Source organism: Chionomys nivalis, chromosome 2 (assembly GCF_950005125.1).
Source record: "Chionomys nivalis chromosome 2, mChiNiv1.1, whole genome shotgun sequence".
NCBI lineage: Eukaryota > Metazoa > Chordata > Mammalia > Rodentia > Cricetidae > Chionomys > Chionomys nivalis.
In genome coordinates, this window is record NC_080087.1 from 8750072 (window position 1) to 8767443 (window position 17372).

General features: G+C 44.7%; 1 protein-coding gene across 1 annotated transcript in view; it reads right to left on the minus strand.

Annotated features, from left to right (window-relative positions):
- Pacrg (parkin coregulated) overlaps nt 1-17372 on the minus strand; it is a 452266-nt gene that overhangs the window by 183786 nt on the left and 251108 nt on the right. Inside the window, exon 4 of the mRNA XM_057763180.1 lies at nt 1242-1391. Coding sequence (XP_057619163.1) covers nt 1242-1391 — 150 coding nt within the window. The remainder of the gene's footprint in view (nt 1-1241; nt 1392-17372) is intronic.

The following is a 17372-nucleotide window of genomic DNA, read 5'->3' on the forward strand; positions in this document are numbered from 1 at the left end:
TTGGTGCTAGCATATGGTAAAAATATTGACTAGGAATAAATAATGTTTTAAAGTATTTTTTATAACATAGGAATACTATTATCAAAAAATCAGTTGGACAATATGAAACTAAATTACTAACACAGTTTTTAATTTCCTCTTGCTTAAGTGTCAATGCAACTGTCTCCTCTTCAGATGGCTTGAGAAGGACCACAAACATATAATAAGGTTATGTGATCAAAAGACAGCTGACGATCTCCTGAGAATTCCACAAGGTCCTGAATAGTGTATGCCTGGTGCGGGTCCAGTAGCGATCAGTGATTATACTTAGAGATGGTGACTCTAAACACCAGGCTTGTCTGTGGCAGGGCTGCCAAACCCTTGGCTTTTTGTTTGATATTGTTTTCCTGTATGCACAATAAGCAGGCCATGTTGCAAAGTCGCCATGCTGTGTCCCACTAAATTACCAACTTATTTACATGGCTGTGAGGAACTAGCTTCAAATGTTGACTCCTTCCATGAATGCGAGAAGAACGGAACCTCAAAGTTAGCAACCAAAAGAAAATGAGATTCACGTACTTTCGGGGAAGTCAGGCTGCCAGTGAGCAAACCCGTAGCCGCAGCCTGCCAACGATCGCAAAGACGTGCTGCAGATCTGTGCGGGGCAACATTCCTTTGAGCATATCCTGAAGCTAAATGAGGAATCTTTTTTCAAGAGATAAATTGACTCTGATATCTACTTTTAATCAGTACCCACCATCCAAGTCACTGAAAATTGTTAATGACAAATTACTGAGCATTAGTAACTAAGAGTAGAAAAATACCGTTTTCTGGGTTTTTTTTATACCCTTGAAATGAAAGATCAGATGTTAAAAGGCTCCAAACCGCCTACCACATCTGAACGGCATTTAAAACACTCACCTCCAATCAATTTATAAATAGTGGGCTATAAAGTTTTGCAGGGAGGATCAAAACCCTCTAATGTCTCCAGGGCGATTACAGGAAACGCTGCAGTTTAATTATTGGAAACGCACAGAAGCACGCCAGTGTTCCTCTGCGGAGTGTGGGCCCCACGTGTCAGGAGCAGGAAGGGAAACTGCTGATTCGACTGTTTCTAGGCCAGGCGTGAGTGAAGGGTCAGGCTACACATTTGAACTCTCCAAACTGAGGGGGAGAGTCCCAAGGAAGTTGCTCCTGTGTCCTCCTTACCCCCGTGCTCATGTTAGGGCTTAAAAGACATATTGGCTCCTGGGATCACTCACCATTCATATTCTTGAAGATGTTCAGGATGGGGAGGATCTGGCGGTAGTAGGGCACCAAGGCTTCGCCCACCATCTCTGCCGACACAACCAGATGCTGGAGGACCTTGAGTGTGACGCAGATGACCTGCCGGTTCCGGAGGTTCAAGGCATCTGTGCGGCAGGAAAGTGAACAAGCAGAAAACATCGTGTGTGAATTCTGTGTTAAGGTGGGGCTGCTCATAAGTGCATTTAATTAAACTGTGCTCTACTGGGGACCAAGAGGGCCTTATTACTATAGCTCTGAGCCAGTGCAGTTCCCTGCTGAGAATCACATTTTATTTGGTTACTGTGCATCCTCCCAGCTTATGTGGGCTCCTTGCCAACTCTGATAACACTCCTTCTTCCCTTCCCTTTTCTCCCCTTTCTCTCCCCCCACCCCAAGATTTCTCTGTATAGCCCTATTGGTTCTGGAACTTGCTCTGTAGACCAGGCTGGCCTCGAACTCAGAGACCCGCCTGCCTCTGCCTCCCGAGTGCTGGGATTAAAGGTGTGCGCCACCACTGCCTGGCTGATTTTCATGTTTCCACCCAGAGAAGAGGTTGGTGGTCCGAGGGAGAAGATAGGTGGCACAGAGCATCAAACACCACCTGGTGTCAGTGGGCGGCTGAGTGTACAGGCTACCACCAGATAAGCTTATGTGCGATGAACTCTCTCAGCTAAGAATCCTGCTGTTCTTTCTCCTCGTTCCCTTCTCTCTGTGTGTTTATGTACATGTCAGGTCAGAGGTCAACAAGCGTCTTTGTCACTTGGTTTCCACTTGACTTTTATGAGGTAGGGTTACTGGCTGGCCAGCAAACCCCAGGAATTATCCATTGATGGGATTAGAGACACACACTGTCATGTCTAGCTTTTTATGAGCTTGGCTAGGGATCCGAACTCAAGTCTTCATGCTTGGGAGGCAAGCAGTGGGCCATCTTCCCAGCCCTGACTCTCTGCTGTTCTCAAGGTTATTATCATGAAAGCATCTTTATTTTTAGAAACTAGAACTTGGCTAGTGTACAAGGTGAGAAACTATAGATTGGTTGCCAACACATGTAGCATTCTTGGTAGAATGCTTAAGAAGGTACAGTAGGAGCTGGTGCTTGTTTCCAGACCCGAAATAATTACACAGAAACCATATTAATTACAACACTGCTTGGACAATAGTTTAGGCTTTTTAATTAACTAACTTATATTTTAAATTAGCCCAATTCCTATTATTTTGTATTTTACCATGATGCTTGTGGTTTATAGGTAAGGTTTTGGTGTCTGTCTACTTTGGCAGCTACATGGCGTCTCCCTGACTCCACCTTCTTTTCTCCTCTATCTCTGCTTGGAATTCCCACCTTACACTATTCTGTCCTGTTATAGGCCCAAAGCAGCTTCTTTATTAACCAATGGTAACAAAACACATTCACAGCATGCAGAGGGGGATCCCACATTAAGAGGGCAGGCAGAAAATATATAGAAAACATAAGCATTCTACTACAAAGAGTCAGTCATAATAAAGACCAAGGGAGCACACAAGCTTAAAGAACAGTTGTGAGTGCAAAGCAACAAAGGACTACTGAGCAGGCACAGGAAGCAGTTAGATTACCTGATGGGTCCGTCTCTGCAGGGGCTGAAAGGTGCCCTTTGCTCTAATGGGGAATCAGGTCATTGGTGTTAACGTGTGAACCTGGCCAGCTGATTGACACTTTCTGGGCCTTGGTTTCCTTAATCCCAGTAGCCTGTCATTTGCTTTCTAAGATGGCTACATTAAAATGATGGAGATGAAGAGCCACATAAAGCATCTATTATAGGGCTAGAGGGGTGACAGGCAGGACATGGCGCCCCTGACTACAACAAAAGTCAAAGGCTCCTGATTCTAAGGTGTTCCACCTCCTAACGAAAAAGGAACAACTATGACCGTAAAGTGAGGAATAAAGCAGCCAAGCTATCAAAGAGACAGCCACTGCCCCTGGGGGAAACGCTCACATTGTTCTCGAGTTCCAGCTTACAGCTCCAACAGTAATGTATCCCACTCAGTGTGTATCAAAGACAAATTTCCCTCCATGAACTTTCTCTGTATTCTATGATGTGACCTGGCTGGTTCCCTGTTACTCAAGGTCAAAACCCAGTTTTCAGCTCTCATAGTCCCTATGCTGGAAAATTGTCTGTTTCTGTATTGGAGAATCCTTGAATTTACGTCCTGTTCCACGGTCACCTCCCTCCCTCCGGTTCTGCTCTCCATTCTCACCACTCCTCCTCTGGTCCTGGATCTCCATCCTTGCCTTCTCTCCTCTGATCCTAGATCTTCATCCTCATCTTCTTTCCTCTAATTCTGGGTCTCTATCCTGACTTCCCTCTTGTGGTTCTGTGTTTCCATCCCCAAAATTTCTTAGGCCCTGGGTCATCACCATCACCTTCTCTCTGCTGGTTGGTCCTGGGTCATCACCATCACCTTCTCTCTGCTGGTTGGTCCTACGTCATCACCATCACCTTCTCTCAGCTGGTTGTTCCCACCTTCTCTCCCTTAGTCCTAGGTTTTCACCCTTCCCCTCTCTTCCTCTGGTTCTAGGTCCTCATCTGCATCTTTCCATCTCTGACTCTGGGTCCTCTCTCTCATATCTACTCTTCTGGTCCCGAGTCTCCATTTCACGTGTTCATATCCAACCACCTTCTCAAACTTCATGCTGTCCCCCTCTCCATTTTCTTCTCAGAGTAAATGAATGATCAGCCAGATCCAAGGAGCTAGTCAGGGAAAGTTTAAACTCAACTCAATGCCCAGTGAAAATGCAAGAAAGCACTATTTAGTGGTTTCAGATACTTCCTGTGGAGACACTGAGAAGTTTTTAACAATGAAGTTGAGGTCAGCTCGATCTTCTCCGGTAACACTGGGGGTTGGAGAATGGACACACTTTGGAGCCGCTCCACAACTCCTGGTCCTCAAGGCTGCATTCCTGGCTGGTATGAAAGTAACCATGAATGTAATAATCTAAGGAGCTCAATCTTAACTCTAGGAGTCCACCTAAATATAACTGCAGGGTTTGGTGGCGTGATGGCCTGTCATTACAGCTTTTCCACACTTTGCAGGCCATGCTGAATCTTCTGAAAAACAACTAAAAATAGGATGCTGTGATTTCCTCTGCAAGCTGTGGCAACAAGACAGTTGGAGCGAGTTTGGGAGTGTGCGGGAAGGAGGCAGAGAGTGGAGGGCTCACAGTTGGCAGCCAGCCTGTTGCGGGGCTTAGCCAAACGACCATGCACTGAGCACTTCTTGTGCGAGGAATTAAACCTAGCACTTCATACGTTTTAGGTACTAATACCCCTTCAATGTTTGTAGAGAGCATATTGTGTGCTCCTCGTAGTTTTAGAACTGGAAGTGTTGGAAAGAACAAGACACAGATGCTAATAATGTCCACTGGGGATTCCAATCTGGTATGGCAACAGAGAGCAAGCATACACCACAAGTATGATGACTATGACAAGACAAGGTTATTAAGCAGCCAATCACAGGGGTACTTAGTCTAGTTTCAGGATCATGGAACTCGCCTAGACACAGGACAAAACTCAGGGAATAATGGATGCTATTTAGCCACAGAATTTCCATGTAGGTCACTGGGGAAGGGAGCTCACTCCAGCTGGATATGATGAGAGCGCCTTAAGGCACTCGGGTCATAGAGAGATGGATTAGCTGGTCTCATAGCAATGACTGCGTTCTTCCTGAGCACCTTTCGGTGGAAAGCGTGTGTGTGTGTAGGTGTGCATCCATGAAGGACCTGAGGAATCTTGCTGTAACAACCAGAGAGAACCAGAGACTTGAGAGTCTGGGTTTCTGCCTTCTCTGTCCATTCTCTCCCTCCCATCAGACTCCCACAAAGCCCTCACAGCCACGCACAACTGTCCACTTGGTGGACTTTTTTCCCCCAGGACAACGCAATGAAAACACTCTAATGTCAAAGGCAGGAAATCCCATGAGAGTCCTTGAAGAGGTGAATGTCTGAAGGTTCTGGTGACTGTAGTGGCTCCTGCATTCCAAAGACTGTAGTAAGATAATCTTATGTGTGCCTATGTACACCCAATGTCAGGGAAGAGACCTGCCACGTAGACCACACTGATGTGTGTGTGTGTGTGTGTGTGTCTGTGCATATGTGTGCACAACTGAACCTTAATTTTCCAACTGGGGTTATATGTATAGTCACCTGGTCACCCAGAGGTTATTAATGCTCTCTCTCATCTCAATAGAATAACGGATATAACTTTTAGGCAATAACTGCATTGCCTCCTTGATTGAATTAGCATGGTTGTGATCAACATTATCACAATGTTATTGACAATGGTTGACAACCACAGTGCCCAGCTTGTTACTCCAAATGGATCATGAAAGGGACTATGCTGTGTTCTTCCTGGGAAGCAAGAAAATTCCTTCCCTGTAGCTGTGAGAGAAAGCTGAGGGGTGATACAAGAATACCCTTAATTTCTTTAAGAGGGATTTTTTCTTTATCTTTCTGTGCATATGTGTATGTCTATGTGGGTACGTGTGTGCATACAGATGCATGTGCACATATATGCACGTGTATGTAGGGGCCAGAGGTCAACCTTGGGTGTCATTACTCATGAGTGGTCACCTAATGCCTTGAGACATTTTCTCTTGTTGGTCTGGAGTTCACTGAGTAAGTTGGGCTATCTGCTGAGCAAGCCTCAGAGATCTGCCTACCCTCACCTCGCAGTGCTGGGATTACTAGTGTACCAGCACAAGACTTTCTATATGGGCCCTGGGGATCAAACTTGAGTTTCCAACCCATCATCACCCCAGCCCAAACTGAGCCATTGTCAACACAGCCCTGACTGGGCCGTCGGGCCCTAGCCCCAGGAGGATTGATTATTTATACTGCCCATTTCCATTTACTTCATGTATTTTTCTTTCTCGTTTGTGAGGAATTGAGTCATAACATCTAGTCGGAAGTCTTCTTATTCTTCCTTTCCCAAGAGAATTAAAGAAATGTGGTTTGGGGATGGTGGGATAGGAAGCATTCTTTTCCTCTGAGAAAGTATGCTAAGGGGCACAGGGAACATGATCTGGGGCCTGGACGAGGGGCGCTGCGTTTGTTCCTCTGCAGTCGTTGTCAGGTTGTAAGTGAGGACTTTGGACTCAAGATTTAAGGTTCTGAAAGGTCTAACACGAGGAGTCTACTGACATTACAGAACCCTTTCTACTCAGGAAATCGGGTTCCTACTGTACTGCTCACCGCCTTCAAGTATAATCAACACAATGGAGCTTACAGATATAGAGAAATTGCTGAAGAATAAGGAAAAAATAATTTGAAGTCAAAGTGGTAAAATTTATTCATCTTAGATGGTTATAAGCTCCACATACAATTTTCTCAGGTCTGAAATCCATTATTGCTCTGAATTTCGTGAAGTGAGAACATTTCCTACTATTAGTTATGATTTGCTGCTGCGGAATCAGAAAACACGGGAACGTTTCCGGTGCATCGTCTCCATTTAAAGTCGGAAACACCAAACAAAAGGGAAGCCAAACATGAAATCATATGCCATAAATCTTAATATCTTTACTATACAAGTAGCTGTCATAGTCCAGTAAGAAAATCCCACTAAAATGGTTTAAGAATGGGAGCAAATAATACGGGGATTAATAGATACAAATGAGCAATTAATTTTCTAAAATGCTCAAATTCATTGGTATTCAAAATAATTTTGGGATAGCATTTTAGCAAAAATAGTCATTGAAATAATATCAATCATATCAGAAGCATGTTTGGGAAAGAGAGACACTAACATGCTGTGGCAGAGAGACACAGCTCTCCTGGAGGGCAGCAGTTCTCAGCATCATACAAATGCACGTGATATTCAGTCCAGCCATCCACCCAGGAGTTTTTAGTATAAGTATGAAGTTGTGTACTCAGTTATGAAAGGATGCTAAGAGCAGTACTACTTATGTATGATTGGAAACAAGCAAAACATTCCATGGCCATCAAATCGTTAAAGGAGAAAATAGGATGTCTCTGGGTGAAAAATTATTTTAGTGCATGTATTTGTTTATTTTAATTTTTGTATTGTTTTAGAACCAATAACACAATTTAGCACTTGGTGACAGTGGTCTTTCTTTGCATTAAGTATTTCATTTTTCTTGAAGGGATACTATTTGTTTGAGCAGATACAGGCACTAGTTTCTGAAGTGCTTCCAAAGATGCAGTCACCAGCATGTCTGGTTTCAGAGTCTAAAGACTCCACCAGGACTTGTGCCACGCACACTCGTTCCATTCTCGTAGCGGAAGTTGGGTCTGGGTGTCCCACACACTGAGTGCTGTCCTTGGCAATGCAGGGCTCCCCTCTCCGGGCACCTTGCCCCATGCACCTAGAAGTCTACTCAGTCCATCTTGAAGGAGTGGGACACCATCTGATGACAAAGGAAGGAGTTAGCCTTGCTGCTGCTTTCCAAGTGAGATCAAGTGATAATCTTCTTTATCAAGTGGGCATTGCTGCAAAGAGGCACTGGTGCATTTCCTATTCTGGTTGAGAAAGGGTCACTAAGCTTGCCATAGTGTTTAGAAGGTGGAAACCATGGCCAGGAAGGACACAATATGTGAAGAAGGTCTTACACAAAGTGGGGGATAGGAGGATGCACATGAAACAGGAAGAGGGTGGACAGAACTATCTCCAAGATACAGGAGCCCCATCCTGCTCACAGAAGGATAGGAAAAGCACACATTACTAAGTCTGACAGCAATTTCTGGTACAACTTAGGAGTGATTATTTGGGAAAGCAATTTGGAAGCATCTAGGAAGATGGCAGCGTCTGGCTGTTCTAGTTGGTATAAGTCGTAGAGATGGAAGGCCGGGACATAGCGTGATTGAAGGAATGTGCTTGGCATGCACAACGTCCAGGGCTCCATCCCCAACACCACATGAACAGGTGTGATGACATACTGAAGGTGGGTACAAGAGGACAGAGTTCAAGGTCCTCCTCAGCTCAAAGCAGGTTCCAGACCAGGCTGGGACACACGAGACACTGCCTTTGAGAACAAACAAACAGAAACCAAGTAAGCAATAATATCAGCAGCCCCCAAAAGTTACGAGAGGGACTGAGAACTGGGATTCTCCCTTTTTTCTTCTGGCTCCTCCTGTGTGAATAACTGACTTCCGGCAGCAGGCACTGATGTCCCGGGCTAACATTTCCTTGACGGGGTCTGCGTTTGACCTACTTCAGTTCCTTGAAGTTAGTTTTGTAGATTGAATGCATCTTACTGAATCAAAACTCATCATATATTTTGGTGACTGAAAGTTGAGAACCTACAAAGACAAAGAAACTAAGGGACACACATACGCGCACGCACATGCACACACACAATGTCCCACTTCGTTTGGCACAGCAATGTTCTGCAGACATAATCCTGCAGCTCCTCACACCTCTGGACAACAGCATTTCTACTCTCCTGAGAGGGCTGAAAGAATTGGATGCTCTAACACTACAGAGCTAGTTAATGGCAAGCAGGACTCCGAATCCCTGCACTCCTAACAATTCCACTTCCTTTTCTTCTAGTGTCCTCTCAGTCATGAGGTATTGCCCCATGTCCTGGTATATACGTGGGCTACACATTGAGATGTCCATTAAAAATGCCAGTGAACCAACACTAACATTGACCAAGCAGGCACCTCCACCACGCTGGGTCCTGGGCACCAGTGCCTTCTTCTTCTTTTTTTAATTTATCCATTTTCAGCTATAGTTTCCTCCCCCACCTCTGCCTCCACCCTCAAACCCCCTTCTCTTCCATTTCTGTTCTGGAAGAGGCAGGCCTCCCATGGGTATCAACAAAGCATGGCCATCAAGTCACAGTTAAGACTAAGCACCTCCCCATGTGTTAAGGCTGGAAAAGGCGACCCAGTATGAGTTGTAGAGTCCCAAAAGGCAGCCAAAGACTGAGAGACAGCGCTTCTTCTGCTAGAAATCCCACAATAGGAAGAAGCTACATGACTGTAGCATGTATGCAGAGGGCCTAAGTCAGTCCCATGCCAGCTCCCAGGTTATCCAGTCAGTTTCTGTGAGGCCCTATGAGCCCGGGTTAGTTGATTCTGTTTTCTTGTCGTGAACTTGACCCAGTGGCTTATTCTTAAGGAATAAATCATAGTGATGGAGTCAAAGTTCAAGGCATCTTTCAGAAGGCAAGGTATGCTCGTGTGAGCACACTACTTTAGAAACATAGACAAAGGCTTGTGCTTTTCCACTGTCAGATTTATTGACATTTTAATACATTCATGAGGTGTACACTAATTTCACAAGCAGATGTGCTAACTCTCAGACCACACAGTAAATGCATGCATAGGTTACAGAATCTCGTTCTCACCCGTAAGAAAGGTCGAGTGCCAGTGCCTCCATATTTCCAGAGAAATTCGGCATTTGTGACAACTGCACATGCCCAGAGGTTTGAGTGCGTGACCGAGGGAGAGGGAGTATCCTCAATCAAGCAGCCTAGATCATGTCATCCATGCATGGTAAAAGTGACAGAAAGAGGAGGTGGCTTTCAGAATCTACTTGGAACGTGCTGACATCAGGAGGGAACTAGATTTGGGATGACCTTCACATACCAGAACTCAGAGTGACAATATTGAGCCACCACAGCACCATGTATCTGAAATGATGTTTAAGTCACAGAAGTTACTAAGCAGGCTTTATGAAGATGGTTTGAATCATGCTTCTTCTTTGGTATCTTGTAATCATAATAATCCTAAGTAATTTACCTCTTTTCCATATTTTCCAACATAAAAGATTATTTTTTTCTTCTTAAATTAAAACTACTATTTTTTTTTTTTACAGATTATTATCTATTTCAAAATAATGTACCTGTAAACTTGGGAGCGTGTGAAGTGATTAGATCATTACAGGGTGATGCATTCGAGTGTGTTTGCTGACTAAAAAGAACTCTGAGCCCAGGTTCTGCTTTGTGGTATTTTCTCACATTTTATTCACTTTATTTTGTTTTTGTCCATGGGATGTCATTTGAAGAGAATATTTTGCTGTCTGAGTGTTAGCATTCAAGCTTCGTGAGCTGGGGGTTACTTTGCTCTCTCCCACTTAGCCACAACTCCTTGAGACAGCTGGGCATGTGCCCCTGGCTGGGACAGTCAGCCAGGTGACCTCGGCTCATTAGAGGTGTCCTAATGAGGCCACTGTCTCATGCCCCTTCCACATACAGGTTGGCATTGTTTCTGTAAGTTGGAGCAGCCAGGGCGCCTCTCCTTTCAGAAAGACAACTCACAGATGCACACTACTGGTTATAAGCAAAAGAATTCACTGGTAGATTTAGAGAAATACACAGAAATTCACTAACAACTTCTTCTGACAGAAGGAAGCATCAAAAACAGTGCAGTCTTTAGTTGAGTTTGCAGATTGACATCCACGAGGTGTTTCTACATAAGACCCAGCACGTGAGCACATTCACATGAGACCCAGCACATACGTGCATCCACATAAGACCCAGCACATGAGCACATCCACATAAGATCCAGCACATGAGCAAATCCACATGAGACCCAGCACATGAGCACATCCACATAAGACCCAGCATGTGAGCACATCCACATAAGACCCAGCACATATATGCATCCGCATAACACCCAGAACATGTATGCATCTACGTAAGACCCAGCACGTGTGTGCATCCACATAAGACCCAGTACATGAGCACATCCACATAAGATCCAGCACGTGAGCACATCCACATGAGACCCAGCACATGAGCACATCCACATAAGACCCAGCATGTGAGCACATTCACATGAGACCCAGCACATGCGTGCATCCACATAAGACCCAGCATGTGAGCACATCCACATAAGACCCAGCACATGTATGCATCCACATAACACCCAGAACATGTATGCATCCACGTAAGACCCAGCACGTGTGTGCATCCACATAAGACCCAGCACATGAGCACATCCACATGACACCCAGCACATGAGCACATCCACATGAGACCCAGCACATGAGCACATCCATGTAAGACCCAGCACATGAGCGCATCCAAATGACTATATCGCACTTTTGGAAATGGTGTCTAGACACATTTCGGTGAGGAGAGCAGTTACGGAGCTCATTATATTGATTTTGGAAATATTTGACGCATTTCTTGTGCACTTAGCCAGCTCATTAGGTACCGCGGGGATAGAGTTCTCTTTAACATCACATTCCGGGTGAGAGACGAAGTTGCCATGTTCTTCTGGAGAGAGAGTGGAGGGTGGAGATGGGACTGGTGTTGGGGAAGGCGTGGAAAGGAGATTCTTAAAGAGGCAAAAAGAAAAATTAACACTGGAGAGGGGCTCTGAAGGCTGCTTGGTGCTTAGGTACGTGAGTTGGTGACACCAGACATTCCTGCAGGAGAGGGAAGGCACAGAACTAGGAAAGAGCTAAGGTCTGTAGCACGGTCACTTTGCTGTTCACACAGGCCAGGGCAGGGGGCTAGTGAGAAGTCACATCCTGGGAACACATGGACATCATCAAGATGGGCACGGAGCACACATGGTTGTGTCTGAGAGGTGAGAGCCTCTTGTCCTAGGGTTAAGGGATATGGTCTGGGGCAGAAGGGAGCATCAGGAGTTCTGGCTGCGGCGCCATCAGAGGGGAGTAGGGAGAAGGGGTCTTGAAGAGACTAAGAGAAGGATTTGCATCAGGGTTGTACTAGCAATCTGCATGCAAACCCCGCCCTAGCCGGCTTCAAAGAACCACACAGGGAGGAGCTCCCGGTGGGCCAGCTGATGAGCACAAGCTGCCAGATAAAGGCATCAAGATGAAAGGCCCTCGCTGGGTCCGCCACAGGGAGGCGGAGCTGGGAGCCTGCAGCTCTGGGGCTACTGTCCACCAGCACTGGAGGTGACAGTCTTCTACGGAGCATGAAAGGATGCAGAGCTTCTGAAACACACTATTCATAATGTCCAGGGTAGGTTTGCACTCTGGGGCCCTGCTGAGGTTGGACAAGCCCTAGACTGATGAGCATTGACTAGAAGTGAGAGGTGTCACTTTCAGGATGAGGCAACGGATTGTTGCATTCTCTATGGGAGACAGCTAGAGCCTTTGCTTCCTTGGGTGCTGTGACCAGCAATGTCAATCAGGCTAGGCTCCCTACTGACTGTGGCACTGGGGCTCCCACGAAGTGGCTGCACTTGCTAGCTTTAAAGTCCCTCACGGCCTTATGCCCCTAGAGCTTGGGGGACTGATACTATTAAAAAGCCTACTGTATTCTAATTGATAAAATTTTCTTTATCATCATCAAAGAATCCTATTCTTTGTTTTTAAAACTATGAAAGGCCTCTCCTGTTAGTTTCAAGATATCAAGCAACATTTGAGCTTTGCTCTGCTCAATTTTAATTCCTTGATAGCCACTGTGAATTCATTCTTCATTAGTCCCTTATGATGCTCTGTGATTGAGATGATGGGGCGTCGGCTGGTCTTCTTTAATGTGCTTTGGAAATATATTTCAGGCGGTATATTTCCTGTAAGTTAGTGCCTTACTACATTGTACAAAAAGCGTGTATTTGAATCTAATTTCTGGTGCTATTTCTGTGAGTGTTTGCAAGTTTAATGCAACATCTTCATTATTGTGCAGCCAACAGGCTTTCTAACATATTAAATAATTATGATTTCTAACTTGGCTCATGATTTTTTACAAACACACATCTTAATTTCAAAATAGAAATGTTTCAGCTGTCATTTTAAAGTCTGATTTCCAGCACAACTTACATTTTGATTATCCAATGGGCTTTATACGGCTTCCACTTTTGGTGCTTCCTCTGAGTTTTCTCTTAAGTCTGTGAATGGCAGGCTGAGTGGATGCTTTGTGCTTGCCAGGGCAATGGTCGCCTGCAATGGCACACACAGCGCTGAGGCCCAGGTGTCGTTCATGTTCGGAAACAGCATGGCATGGGAACACTGACTATCTGACACTATAGTTGGGGGTGTCTGCGGGTTTGGGAACAAGGTGGCTGCTTCCCAGAGCTGCTGGATTCAATTCCAGAAAAGCCTAGGGGAGGCTTGCAGACTAAGAGCAGTGTTGGCATTGAGGTGACAGTGAGAGGATCTTTAATAATTTCTTCAGTCTTTTCCTTAACTGTTCATGAAGAAGAGAGTAGTATGGGCTGGGTAGACAGCAGAGTAGGCTAAGTACTTACTGCACAGGCCAGAGTTCCAATCCTCAGCACCCAGTTAAAGGACAGGTGGGTGTGGCATTGTGCCTGTGATTCCAGCCCTTGGGAAGCAGAGGCAGGAGATTCCTAGAGCAAGCTTTAAAGCTAGGCTAGTCTTACTTGAAAGCTCTTGGTTCAACTGAGATTGTTCATGGAGCTCTAAAAACCTGAATACTCACGCATTCACACACCATGCATAAGAAAGAAAAAAAAGTATGTAGATTATTTTAATCACATCAATGAATCTGATAGAAGAAATGTACAAAGAATAAATGTTTCACCTCATGAGAATAACTTTCTCTTTGTCTTCTGGGGATAATGACAAAATGGCAGTTTCTTTTGTTTGTCTGACTTTGTTTTTATTTTGAGACAGGGTCTCACGTAGTGCAGACTAGCATCAAACTTGAACTGCCACTGAACTTGACCCTAGAATCCTGCCCCTTCCTTCTAGGCTGGGAGTTTGGACTATGACAACAGGTAAGCATTTTAGAGCACAATGATTAACACTGAAGTGTCCCCCACCCCATCACTCAAAAAAGAGAAAGGAAGGACGAAAGAAAGAAAAAAAGAAAGAAAGAAAAGAAAAGAAAACAAAATCTAAGTTAGAGAAGGTTGCTTTCTCTGTTCTTAAGGTAACAAAAATTAAGTAACAAAACTCAACACTAAAATATTCATAGATTTTAATGTAGTACCTTGAATTAGAGAATAAACAAACTCTTCTCACAAACTGTTTACGAAATAGCGACAGATGAAGAGGAAAATGAATGGAAGGAAGTCAAAGTTCACCCAGAACCAGACACGCCTGGTGTGCCATGGTCACAAACTCTGGAGAGGTGGACAGAGGGGAAGGCCGTTTTCCCTTAGTGCAGCGCTGAAAATTGAGCCCAGGACCTCTCAGTTCCCGTGCCGAGGGCTCCACTGTGAGCTGCGGCCTTAGCCCTAGAGGCACATATTCAGCTCAGGGCACAGAAACACAGAGCAGTGCAATAGCAACAAAGATGGCCAAGCTTACTCCATCAAAGCAGAAAGGGAGAGAAAAATCAGAGCTCATCACATTCGTGCATGAGAGTGCCAACTAATCAAATTAGTCAATAAAACGACGTTATCCTGGAACGTGGAAGAGTAAACAAATTCAATTTAATAATGTAATAAAGTAGTACAAATCATAAGATTGAATCAAGCTGGAGAAAACGAATCCTTGAAATAGACCATATAAAATACAGAAGCCACACTGGCAATAAATCAGAGAGAGGATGCTAATTCACACAGTGGCAGCATTTACAGGCCGGGAGATGGTGTCACACAACAGAATCGTATAACTTGCTTCAGGTTGTTCCAGCTAAATGCTACAGCCAAAGTTCTGGCTGGCATCAGATTCTGTCTGCTTGTAACTAACAGGTCATCCTGCTGAACTTCAACGCTGACAAAGGACCAATTCATTTACAGTGAATGAGTAAAAGGACACGAATCACGGATCCCTCCCAGTCCCAAGGCCTACGAAATGCCCTTCAAGAACGAACAACCTCAAACAACCTGAAATAAATGTATTGAGAGATAAGAGACTGACATAGTGTACTCATAAAGGAAAAAACATTAATTAAAAGAATATCAGAAAAAACAAAGTTAAGAATAGCTAAAATAAAACGTTTGGAGTTTGGGGGATAAAGTCCACGAAGTTTCCTAGGATGCAGAACTCTGGAGCAGAGACGGGAAACTGAACAAAAGTGAAGGGCTTGGCGGAGGGGTCAGCTTGTGAGGCAGAACGCCGCTTACGACTTCTGAGACAAGAAAAGAAAGCAGCAAAGTCTTCAAAGAAGAACGCATGGGAAGTGTCCACAGCTGAGAGGGGCACTTCTAAGTTGAGATTTCCAGGAAAACTAGTGGAAAAATAACCAAAACACAGCATTAAGAAATTTTATATTACTGGAAATATCAAGAAGATGGAAAACACTTTGTGAGACTGGAGGATAAATCACAGGCAGATGAAACTCAGATTGTACCTTTTTCTAAAACAGGACCTCTCTACATCCCTCTGGCTGTCCTGGAACTCACTGAGTAGATCAGACTGGCCTCAAACGCACAAAGATCTGCGTGCATCTGCCTCCTGAGTGCTGGGATTAAAGGTGTGTACCATAATGCCTGGTAAAGTATAACTTCTTTTCCCAAAGATACAGAAATGTGGCCTCAGATGTGCAAAACTAATAATCGAGTTTTATGAATGTTCAGATCCAAGAACTAAAAGATACATTTTTCCTGAATCTTCAGGAAGTTTCTGGAAGGCATGCCCTATGGAAATGATGAAGAAACACACTGTCTAGGAACAAGTTCATGCACAAGATGCCAGAGCACATGCCAGGTTAGGGGACGCATGGTCCAGGCCAGGGTGTCAATACGGAGGGTCAAAGAATGATTGACCCCAGAAACAAAACCGGTGGACCACCTGATGGATATTCTGAATACTTGGAAAATAACATCCTCTTACTAGATCCTAAGATCCTGAAATACTGAAATCAAGCAGGCAAGAAAAGACTCGATGTGAATGCCAAGACACATCACATGGAAATTTAACTACTGCAGGTGAATGACTTGCAGTGATTACTGAAGTATACAAAAAGATTGCTCGATGAATGGAAGCTGATATAACCACACTGAAAAGCAGGAAGGGGCAAAGGCGTGTTTACAGTAGAAAGGTAGATTCTTACCGGGGAGAGGAACCACAAGCTCCTAATAGAACAAGCCTCCCTCGCATGCTCCAGAAGGAAGAAGCCTTTCTTTACAGTGAAAGAATCTCTTCTCCAGTTTTCTTGAGGACACAGCGGGCGACCTGGGCTGAGTTTCTTTCATCTTCTTGCAGACAGCCTTGACAGTGCCTCCCCCTATGCATCCCGTCCTGGGCCATCTGTTGTGTTCATGCATGGCTACTCAGCACGTCTATAATCATTCTGTAATCATTCCCATCATGAGTAAGGGAGGATCTCTCCGCACTGTAGGTGGAATGCAGAAAGCTAGCCTCCATCATTTCCCACAAGTCACTGCACACTGCTGTCCTTTACCCTGCTTCCACACCAGTATGTGGGTACCTAAGCTTCCTTTCTGCCGTGCCCGGCAGCTTGAGGCAAGTGTGGCGACTCTTGTCCCTCCATGTCTGTACTGTCCGAGGCTTCCTAATCTCTATGGCCTGGCAGAAATTCTAGATCTGAAAGCCAAAGAGGAGACACCAGAGGAATGTCAACCATCACTTCTCCAGAAGGATGTCAACCGTCACCTCTCCTGAGGAATGTCAGCCATCTCCTCTCCTGAGGAATGTCAACTGTCACCTCTCTAGAGGAATGTCAACCATCACCTCTCCTGAGGAATGTCAACTGTCACCTCTCCAGAGGAATGTCAACCATTACCTCTCCTGGGAAGGAAGTCCATTCTTACAGAGACAATGGGCATCAGGATGAGCAGCTAATTGCTCTTCAAATGCCAAGCCTTAGCTTTCAAAGAGAAAACTAAGAGAGTTTTGAAGACCAAATCTTTACTGAGAATATGCTCACCAACATAAACCAATATTTTTATATACTTGAAACCTCGTAATATTAATTTTTACTTAAAAACCTTTGTATATGCATAGACGTATATATGCATTCCTGTACGTGAACATGGGTGTGTGTATTCTGTAGCATGCATGTAAAGGTCACAGGTCAACCTTGGACAGTCTGCCCTCATCTTCCCCTGGTTCCATCTTTTCTCTAGCCAAAGACCCTGGGATTGGAGACACGCACCACTGGGACAGGCTTTCCAGAGCCACTAGGGCTTTAATCTTAGGTCCTCACGTGTTCCTGGCAAAAATTTCATCCAATGAGCCATCTCTCTAGCTCCAAAATTTACTTTTCTAAAAATGAAATGGGTGCTTGTGCCTTTAAAAATGTCTTTTCTTAATGTTTTA